At 39.8% G+C, this 11,059-nt stretch overlaps 1 protein-coding gene across 1 annotated transcript; it reads right to left on the reverse strand.

The window, feature by feature from the left end:
• Positions 1-468: 468 nt before the first annotated feature.
• Positions 469-9,886, reverse strand: flad1 (flavin adenine dinucleotide synthetase 1). The gene is made up of 11 exons (XM_028580592.1): positions 9,501-9,886; positions 8,378-8,475; positions 8,006-8,174; positions 5,522-5,899; positions 4,046-4,159; positions 3,701-3,968; positions 3,186-3,333; positions 2,767-2,865; positions 2,348-2,537; positions 861-934; positions 469-755 (listed from the first exon to the last, which is right to left on the reverse strand). Exons 2-11 carry the CDS (start codon positions 8,383-8,385, stop codon positions 620-622), a joined length of 1,584 nt encoding a protein of 527 aa, XP_028436393.1. The 5' UTR covers positions 8,386-8,475; positions 9,501-9,886; the 3' UTR covers positions 469-619.
• Positions 9,887-11,059: the final 1,173 nt, after the last annotated feature.

Here is an 11,059-nt window from a genome sequence, read left to right on the forward strand (position 1 = left end):
TGCAATATTGAAAGCCCAGTACTCTGTATGCGAGACTCTTGAAATAGTAACATGACAATGGAAAAAGATGACACAGATTGATGTTTTATTCAACAGCACAGAGAGCAATTACTTTACTCACATGTAAACAAATAGCGCGGACACACACACACACACACACACACACACACACACACACACACACACACACACACACACACACACACACACACACACACACACACACACACACACACACACACACACACACACACACACACACACACACACACACACACACACACACCTTATTCTGCCGATATTCCACAAACTTTTTTTTTTTAGATCGATTTTTTTATTGTTTTTTTTATATTTTTAAACATACAGAACAGAGAAATACAATTATACAATTGAAACAAATAAACAGAAATGACACCTTGCCAAGTCACTCTCCTCTAATTCTTGTGACGCTGAGGTCATTAGGTCTGATACTTGTGCACAAACGTTTTTTTTTTTTTTTTTTTTTAAATGTCTACGTTTCGTTTTCAGTTGTATATGTGTGTAGGGGTTGACCCGAGATCTGAAATCCGAAATCTGGGCTCCATCAACAACAGGTCACATGGTGAGAAGTGAGACTACATTAGGCACGGGAGTTTCGCTCCTCTTCTTCGTTCTCCAGGAGGTAGGCCGGCTTGTATCGTGTCACCCCCCTCTCATCCACCATCTGGAGGGAAGTGTTTCGACAGGTGTTGTCCATACTGCCCAGTGAAGTGTATCTGCAGGTCGACAGAGACGTTTAGGACCAAGAATTCTGCACTTCAGCTGTGATGTTGTGAAAAATGGATGATACAGAAAGTGTTAAAGATTGAATATATTCTTACCCTTTATCATAGAGAATACAGTAGGGCACATGTAACATCCTCAAGAACGACCAGATGTTATGATACGTCCAGTCCTGTGGAGTGTTGGATGACATCGCATTTAATTAGTTTGTGATCATTTCATGATTAGCTCAATCACTCATCCTCTGTGGATCCCTTTGAGATGCACTCTAGTGATACAGGGTTACATAAATGACCGTACAATGAGGCAACTGGTGTGCTTGCTGTCACGGTATAACCCTTAACAGTCATTGTATTTAAAATACAGCAAAACATCTATTTCTCAGTAAGCCTGAGCAGATGAAAGAGCAGAAACATCAGAGGTAGCTGCCTACAAAAGATGTTTCTTTATGTTAAAAATATCATAAAAACCTGCACAATGTATTTCAATCCAACACAACAGACCATTACTTCTATTAAGTGAAGCTTTTGCTGTTAAATATTTGTGTCACAGAGGTGTTTATTCACTGGATTACTGGATAGCATTATACCTTGTATTTGTGTGTGTGTGTGTGTGTGTGTGTGTGTGTGTGTGTGTGTGTGTGTGTGTGTGTGTGTGTGTGTGTGTGTGTGTGTGTGTGTGTGTGAGGGGGGCAAAATCTTCATATCATCATTTAAAGCCTCACAAATGCAATATTACTGCAGGCCCGTTGAAATGCATTACACTGTGCAGGTGCTGTGATATTTTGTTCACACTCTGTAGATCTACACCCTGAAACTTCAGTCAAGATGACAAATAACATTAAGTGTAACAACGGGAAATTGCCTGGCTGGACTAGTGACAACAGATTTGTATTACCAGTCAAAAAGCAGTTTTTCCTGCAGCACTATGTACAGTGTAACTTAAAAAATGTTGGGACACTAAAGCTGCTTGGAATTTTGTTTTTATAATTAATGTCTGCAGGTGCTTTTAAGATAGATAAATATATACATGGCTAAGCATTACTTAAAAAGGTACAGTTCACCCTAAAATCAAAAGTAAATAATTTCCCTCGTACCTGTAGTGTTATTTATCAATCCAGATTGTTTTGGTGTGAGTTACCCAGTGTTGGAGATATCTAGTTCCATCATCTCTATGACCAATACCTCCAACATTGGGCAACTCGCATCAAAACATCTGAATTGATAAATAATAATACAGGTAAGATGAAAAATATTTATGATTTTGATTTTAGGGTGAACTGTCTCTTTAAGTAACGGCTAGACATGAAGATTTACCTCACCTCATTTGTATTTATTTATTTATTTATTTATCTTAAAAACACCTGCCGACATTAGTCATAAAAAAATAAAACCAAGTCATTTATTGTCCCCACATTTTTAAAGTTACACTGTACATAGTGCTGCAGGACTTACCTTGTGACAATGTTAGTGGATGATCCTAGACCCTCTTACATAATACCTCTTGCATTGTACCACCATACAATGAGAGCGACAAATGAGACAGTATATCTATATGTAATTTGTTCTTTGTGTGTGCATCTCACTAGTAATGGGTTGACTCTCATGTAGTCTGGCCAGCCAGGGTCAGTGGGACACATGGCTGTGAGAGTGTGTGAGTAGGGGTCACTCCTCCTGGTGCCCATCAGGACAGCTTTCAGCTCCGGTCTCCTCTCCTGCACCTCGCTCAGCGCCTGCCGTATACTGCCCTCCACAGAGAATATTTCCAAGTCATATCTATGGGAAACAGATTCCCAAATAATGAGTTGCTCAACTGTAACATAAAGGATTAGAACACATTTTGTTATAAGAGAACCTTAATACACAACTATAGTATTTGGACTGGCAATAGCTGGTATCCTGTTAAGTAGAATATATATTAAAAAAAAATGCATAAATCTGCACACAAAAAAAACAATCAGCTGTGTTTATTAGCAGTATGCAATAGGATAGACTGCTGGCTTACCTTTTTATCGTGTCTTGAAGGAATCTCTCCATTTCTGGGAATGGAGCGACAATTCGAATATACAGGGCTTTCACCTTGTCTTTACCATCTGGATATCGCCTAAGAGATGCAGGTGGAGGAAAAAAAAAAAATAGATAAATAAAAAGGTACACAGAAAAAGATTAGATGTTTACCCTTGTCACTATCTGTCCAACACAGGTCAATAAAAGTCAAAATAGTAGTCTGTCCTTTCTCAGTCTAGTTACTGCTAAACTCATCTTCTTCTTCACTTACTTCTTACAGTGATATGTAGTATCATTATGTTTTTAATTTGACTCTCTCTTTCATCTCTTCTCTCTCTCAGGTCATTTGTTTTTCCTGATTAAATCACCCCTTCCTAATGTTCCATTGGTCTCACCAGTCCTCTCCCCTCCGGTTACCGTTTCAGTGCTGCATAGTAGAGATGGAGCAGCGCTGTGCAGTCTTTGCCTCCATTGAAGCCGATGCAGACTTCCTCTGTCGAATACTGATCCAGTGCAGCCTCTATGGTTTTCAGCGCAGACATAACTTTATCACCCAACGCTGTGCCTGTGGGGAACGAAATCCACAGCGAGAGGACGTTTTACAGTGAATGCAGTCACATTTTGTTAGTTATAATATAAATGATCCCTCATTTATTATGTCAAATTCAGAGTTTAAATATCTGCTTTTCCTTTGTCTTATTTAGCTTATTGATGCATGAGTATATCTCTGTTCAGTCTCATGCCAGTTATATTCTTTTTTATAACTCACTATGGTTTTACAGCGATAATTACTTTAATTATCTTTTTGCTTTCTTTATTGGTCCCAATGCTCGTGTAAAGTATACGACTTCTATGCAATATTCACTTTATATTAAGTTGGCTTAGTTTTACTATCACCTTCCACCACCCTCTGCCCTCTTTCTCCCCCTCACCGCTGTTGGCCAGTGTGTACACCTCAGAAGTGGCGATGGACACCGGGTCAGTGACTAAGGGCACCACGCTTCCCTTGGGCAGCTCGTCCAGCAGCCGTGCCCGGGCTTTGTTCACCTCCTCCTGGCTATCGGAGTCCAGGACCAGCCTGACTCTGTGATAGTTGCTCAACCAGTCAGGGTAGGAGCCAAGAGCCACCTTCCGGCCCCAATCAGCCTGCAGTTTGGTCAGCACAGGGGCAATCTCTGCTTCGTCTGCATCCACAAACACCTAACGCAAAGATCTTTGGTTATCAAAACACAGCATTCAGGTGGTTTTGTAAATGATAGGTACGGTCATGGTGTTACCTCACGGGTGTGAAAAGTGGTTCCTGAACCAGCAAAGAGGTGTTCCAGCCCATTGAAGGCCCTCTCCAACAGAGACGGGATCCCAGGAAAGATAAACACGTTACGCACACTGACCTGGGAGAAGAAGGTGGACACACATCATATACTGAAAGAATATGTGGGCCAAACAATCTGTTTTATTCCCTGTTTCAGGTACATCGACCAACACTTCTAATGACATGTATTTTAAAAAGGTAGTTAACATCTTCAAACTAATCTTAGTAACTTTTTTGTTATTACAGTTTTAAAGCCTGTCAAACAGTCTAGCTTCTATTTAATGCCTTTAAACTTATATTGATATTAAATATGATTGTGCCAATGTATTATCTTTAAGTGAGCTGCTGTACTTGAAAGACAAGTTGTCAATTGTTTTCGGTCTGACCTAAATTCAGTTTTTCATGGAAGGCATGGCCTCTAGTGAATCATACGTTCTCATTGTGTTATGGTTCAATCAATGTAATGTTTAGTATAGCCTAAAGTATGAATTAATGTTAATTATAAAGTTACTTCAGATGTTAACCATACAGAGTACAATAGTCTTCATTCAGAAAAAAACATGTAATGTTTGAATTTCAGCTAACTGCTTCCAGACATGTATTCCTTAAACTGCTGTTTTTTGTAAATATTCAGTATAATTTTGCCTTTTGTGAGAAGCCTCTTTTCACTCCTGCAGTCTCTGCTAAGCAGTTAATGTTGCAATCTGTATTCTGAAATAACCCCAGAACAGGATGGAACAGGCGGAACATTCTTCGAGCATCTTCCTGAAAGTTGTGTCAGCTAAACAAATTTTGTTTGCCCCCAAAAAGCCTACTGGAAAGGTAATACACAGAACAGCATATATTTGGGCCAACAATTTTAACAAAAAGTTGCAGGCAGTCAGTCAGCAGGTGGAGGGTAATGATCCTTTATATCCAACACAGTCTCGCATTGCCAGACTTTCCTCCGCAGCGCTGCGGTGGAGGATCTGGCGAGTCCACACAACATTCTGGGATGGGAGAAAAACGTGCTCTGGTTTATTGCCATTTCTTTAAACCAATCACAATCGTCTTGTGCTAAGGCCCGGACACAGTGACGGTCCCTCTGCAAAATAGCCTCGGGAAGGAACTTGTTTTGGTGCAACGTGCAACAGAAAACTCAGATTCAACAGATAGTCTAGCTAGCTGTCTGGATTTACCCTGCAGAGATCTGAGGAGCAGCTAACCATAGTCCTCATGAATCGACCGGAGTTTAAAATGCCAACACAAAGAAAAAGTGGAAAGTGACGGACATCCGTCCGAAATGAAGGGCATCCGGCGGAATTTTCGCCGGCACCTGAACAATCCCGGAAGTGGAACGTCGTGGATATAAACTATATCCAACATGATACAGCATTTAACAACTGCAGCTTGATGAAAAACCTAAGCTAATCCCCCCCCCCAACATCCTGCCTTCACTCACCAGTGGGTATCGGAGCAGTTGTCCAGTCTGAGGGTCAGTTCCATAGTTGAGTTTGGATGAGCGTGGCACCATGGCCAGCTTCATAGCAGCACGGTTTTTATCCAACACCCCGAAGAATTCCTCAACCAGTTGGGTGAGCTCAGGGTGGGGATACAACTCCTCTTGGAATGCCATGGCAACGCTCTCAAAGGTGACATCATCATGGGTGGGGCCTATGCCCCCTGCGGTGATGAGGTGTGTAAACTGAGGGGAAAGGAAGGCCACCTCTTTGGCAATGATCTCCTGTACATCTGGTATGACGGTTATGCGCTGCACAGACACTCCGAGCTTTCTTAGTGCTCGTGTCAGAAAGGCGCTGTTTGTGTCCAGTGTATGACCCTGGGAGACGAAAGACGAGAAGAGACACTCAATTAGTTTCAATCCAGTGTTTTTCACCCTCACTTGAACATTACATTCAAATACTTAACAATGACTCCAAGGTCTTGCTTGAGGAACTTCAATGACTCGCAGTGCGCATGTTTTGAGGCTGACACATGACATTGGACAAAATCAAAGCCTTCATGTTTAAATCATGATCATGTCAACTTGTCAAGTCAAGAACTAGGGGTGATCTTGTCATTCTAAAACCAAGCACTGCTGCCACATCAATTAACCATCACAGGGTTTTCCTTGGGTTAGACAGTGTCAATCCTGGACTGCATAGGGATCCAAAGAACTGAGGCTTACTGATGAATTAGGGTGTCATGTTAGAATATATATATATATATCTCAATAAAATTATACTTTCAAGTGCACAGATTTGTTAGAAAAAAGTGAGGGTTTATTTAGATGTTCTCAAATTCACAAACTTACAAGGATTCTCAGTGGGATACTGTCAATCACACACAGAGACAGACTGACAATCTGTGCATTCGGGAAAAGTCCAGAACGGTCATCCAACCGACGGCCGTCGGCACAAAAAAAAGTCTGATAAAGCGATATTAACAGCCAACAGCAAGGGGCGCTAATACAATCACTTATATGCTACGTGTAACAAAAGAGAAGAGTAGGCCTAGTAGTCTGGCTATCACCAGACCAAGCTCAATCTTTTAAGATTGAACATTACAGGGCGAAATCAAATCGCCGCCAGATCGGGCTGGGTTTACCCATTCTATAGGCCTACATCATTAGAAGTGACAATGGCTAGTAGAATACGTAAGGAGAAAGGTGGATTGGAAAAATTCAAAGAAAAGAGGGCTCTCGAGACTGTTGCAGCAAAATGCAAAAGGCTTACAGAGTTAATTTCACATCAGCAAGAGGTACTGGTAAGTGCCAGAAGCAGGACACATTATAATAAGCTGGCTTTATCCCAATATTAGAGAATTGCATAGTCAGCTATCAACATGGGGGTGCATCATGATTATGAAAATGGTCGTGCCATTTAGTGCTGTCAAACTTAACATGTTTAATAATTTCTGTTTGGTTAATTTGAAACATTAAACACGTTAGAAATTAATCGTGGGTTGACCGCTATTTCACTTCATTGTATATGAGAGTTTGTAGTGAGCTCACTTTTGCTGCTACGATTAAGACTATGGTATTGAATTAAACGGGAAAACATCAGGCATGCATTGGTACCATTCTAAACATGCTAAGGGGAAGGGGGCTAAATAATTCACCAAATTTAACCAAAAGTTTAACCAAAAAATCTGTCTGTCTTCCATCAGAGTGCAGTTTTTCCTTGTCTTTCATATTTGCGTTTACTATTGTGGAACGGGCAAAGACCTGGTGGTTGTTTGTGAAAGCTTCACAGACTAAATTGATAGGGCCTAGTCATTTTCATCATTTCACAGCCTTAATATGAATCAAAAGTGTAATATGACATTGACAAAATATTAAATAGGTTATTCAATGCTAATTCTTTAACACAAAGCAACACATATTCTATCATCAATAATAGCTAATAACCTATCTTTAAAATCATTTGTTTATTCAGGCTGAAGATAGTTGCAGCACAAAAGATGACAGGGTAGTAACTAACACTCTCAGTGTAGTTTTGGTATAGGCCTACAGAATATCTAATCCCCATGTTCAGGTACAGCAAGTAGCCTACTTTATCTCTGAAAGTGTTGTCAGTAATACTCTGTACTGGTTTATAATTACAAGTTTGTGTAATTTTATTTTATTTTCAATGCAGATGTAATGGAACTGTACATTTTTTGTTTTTATTTGAAGGCTGAGGCTTCATTAATAAACGCAAGGCCAGTTATCATCACTGGTTTTGAGATGTTACTTGCTGTGAATACCTTGTCTGATAGGCTACGGTATTGTGGCATAGTATCAGGACATCCTGGCTAGTGTCTGTTGCGCAACGTTAGGGGAGAATGCCGGATAATGGACCTATTTGGGAGAAGTCCAGGGCTGTTTTTTAGCCCCAGTCTGTCCCTGATCACACAAATACAGCTTAGTAGTACAAACCACAAGTATTTAGCAACACTAAATCACCTTGAGTATCTCATCTCCAATGATGAGAATGGCTGCAGTGGGAGAATCCCCATTGGCTGCAAAGGACGGACTGGAGCCCTGGAGGTTGGTAGACATGGTTGCTTTGGAGAGCTGAGCCGCCAGTCTCCTCACTCGCACCAATGTTCTACTCAGTTTGGGAAAAGCAAGGCTAAAAGACAAAGGAATAATCCTCTTAAACACTGTTCATTTGGCTCTCTGAACAAAGCCACAGGTCTCCCCGGGCAATAGCAAATCTATCTTGACATACAGTAAAATGCAATGTATCTTAAATTTAATTTAAATTTATATACTTTTTGTTGCTTTTGTGATGACCCATTATGCTATGAGTAAATTTCGAATTTTCAATCTTACGTCAACATGAAGAATCCATATGGAGTATCCCAAAATGTTTCATTACAGTTCAGGCCTTCTTCTTCTTCTTCATAACCTGTCTCCTACCAGGGAGTATCCTGGAAGAGACACACAAAGGAGCGGATTAGAGAAAGAAAGAAAAGAAAGGGGAAAATGTGCACAATTTGTGCATTTCAGCATGCACAGAACAAGGAGTTCTTATCAGGTGTTTCTTGACATAATGTCAACAGGTTGAAGAAATGATGACTAAGATATTGCACTTGGCTTATTACACATAATGTATCTCTGGGGGAAATATTCTCATTCTATGGAATGAGTCTGTTGACTGTACTTTCAATAGTTTGTAGTTGGACCACAGTGGCCACATATGCATCAATGACACTGATACACCTTCATGCTGGATAACCAAGCTATAAACTGGTGACATTGCAAGTTTAGTCTGTCTACAAGTTATCTGAAGCACATGTGAAGGATTGACAAATAATGCTAAAACATGCCAATAGGAGTGAAGACAAATTCCCTGACATGGAGATGCAGTGAAGAGGACTTCAATATATGCAAGGAACTGAGAGGTGGTGGATCAAGGATCAAAGGACAGCTGCCAGCGGTCAAACGTTAACGTACAGACAGTCTCGGTGCGGGACGTTCAACTACATCCCATACCGGTGGTTATAACTATCTGTCTGTATGTTAACGTTTAGCCTTTACGTTGTTTGTATTCTATGGATACGAGTCATAGGACTAATAAAAAAATTCATTTGACTGCACTGCGTTAACACTAGTCAACTTACCCGACGAAATATTAACTGAACCTCTTGCAAATGTATAAAGAAACTAACGTTACCACAAATTGTGGCTTAACATCAATCAAAGAGTCAGGTACTTATTTGACAAATCTTAGCTAACGTTAACTATAAATGTAGCAAGTATCCTTGCTAGGTTACTTGACCCAGAGTTAGAGGCACTAGCAACAAGCAAGCACTAGCATTCAAGTACACATTTATAGGAGCTTATGTTCTGTCTAAACTGCCGATTTCTCTCCATTACCACACACTGTGAAGAATACAATATATTGTTTCTATAGCTTGGTAACTAAACTCAATTAAAGCCCGAAGAAACTTACTCCTGAGGCGCATTTGACCTCGTTACGTATCCAACCGTTTGTGGCTACATGTCACTGAAAACATAAGTCGCTAGCCGTCCAATCACAAATAAGAAACGGTTTCCCGAGAGGCCCCAGAGCCAATCAGGTTTACGGAGGGCTGTCTTAAACGGTCTGCCTTTTTTATGTACCCGGAAGTAACTGAAAGATGGTCATGTGCTAGAATCAGTGTAGAGGATGCGGAGCTGTATCCTTTGTCCAAAGTAACGTTGAACACGATAAGTAATGCAATCAGCAACACGAACGCTAGCGAGAATTCGTCTATCTGCGAGTTGACACTTTGCACCATCTCCACTCAGATAACATGTATGGATGTATTAAGAGAACGATAGCATGATGCTAACAGCTGTCAAGACTTCTTCGACTTCTTCTCTTCTGCCCAAATCAAAAAATTATTTGTAACACGTCTGCCTCTGCTGGCTGGAGGACAGCTTTCTTGTCTCTAGATGGAGAATGATGATGGCATGTCTGGCTCCGCGGCTCTGCATAATTACTAAAACTTAGTGGAAGGTGAATTGCTTATTTTTCACAGTAGGCTACTTTATTGAGAATATATTGATACATTTGATATGCAAAGAATAAAAAAAGATTACATTGAAGTTCTGAGGGTGGTATTCATCATGCCAAAAAACTCATTCATGCCCACTCGTCCAGATAGTACCAAATAACGTTAGTCCATTTAAGCAATAATATAATATTTAGCTGTCAGAACATTTAAGTGTAATATAGTCTAATATTTCCATGGTGTTTAACCTTATCATTATTATTTTTAGGCTACCTTTTTAAGTTTTGCAGACATATCAAATCAGATTTAAGACAAATTTCTGATATAAGTGAAAATTACGAGTTGTCGATATCATATTTCAGAATTTTGACTAAGTATTTTTATAATTTTGATTAACTGTGGGTGTTTTTATTTTGCTATTATTATATTACGTTATTGTTATTATATAGCCTACTAGTTATTGGGGTTAAGTCAAATGCCTTGCTCAAGGAAATGTTTACCTGTTGGTATGTTTATTGTTTTTACGCACAGAGTCACTTTAAAAAATATATGGAGCTTATATGAAAATCAGCGCAGACATCGACAGGCATCAACACTGCTGATGGTAATGAGGAGACTAGGAAGTGACTGTTAAGGTTGGAATGAAAAAAAAGCATTCTATTATTAACTAACCCATTTATATCAGCGAGGGTAGGCAAGTACATTCTCTCTATAATGCAATACAGTTCAACAACACCACAAAACAACAGCCTCCAAAATGATCATACAGTTAACTCAACATCTCGCTATAACAGTTAACTAAAACTAAACGAACCGTCATGAAGGAGGGATTTATTGCAGAACTGTTATATTGGACTGCATTAGTTTAATGGTTTATCTAATAACATGGCAACTGAGTGCAGGATATACAGTATAGGCCTACTGCATAATATAATAATACATACTACTTCTATGGCAATAAATCAATATGTACCATAGCCAATAATAAATGAATTATACAGGGCTGCTATAGGGG

The sequence above is a fragment of the Perca flavescens genome, chromosome 6 (genome assembly GCF_004354835.1).
Source record: "Perca flavescens isolate YP-PL-M2 chromosome 6, PFLA_1.0, whole genome shotgun sequence".
Classification (NCBI taxonomy): domain Eukaryota; kingdom Metazoa; phylum Chordata; class Actinopteri; order Perciformes; family Percidae; genus Perca; species Perca flavescens.

Coding starts and splice junctions, on each gene's coding strand:
- flad1 (XM_028580592.1), bottom strand. Junction 5,900..8,005: donor TTGGAGATGAGATACTCAAG/GTGATTTAGTGT, acceptor TTCGTCTCCCAG/GGTCATACACTGGACACAAA. Junction 2,538..2,766: donor CTTCAAGACACGATAAAAAG/GTAAGCCAGCAG, acceptor TGTTTCCCATAG/ATATGACTTGGAAATATTCT.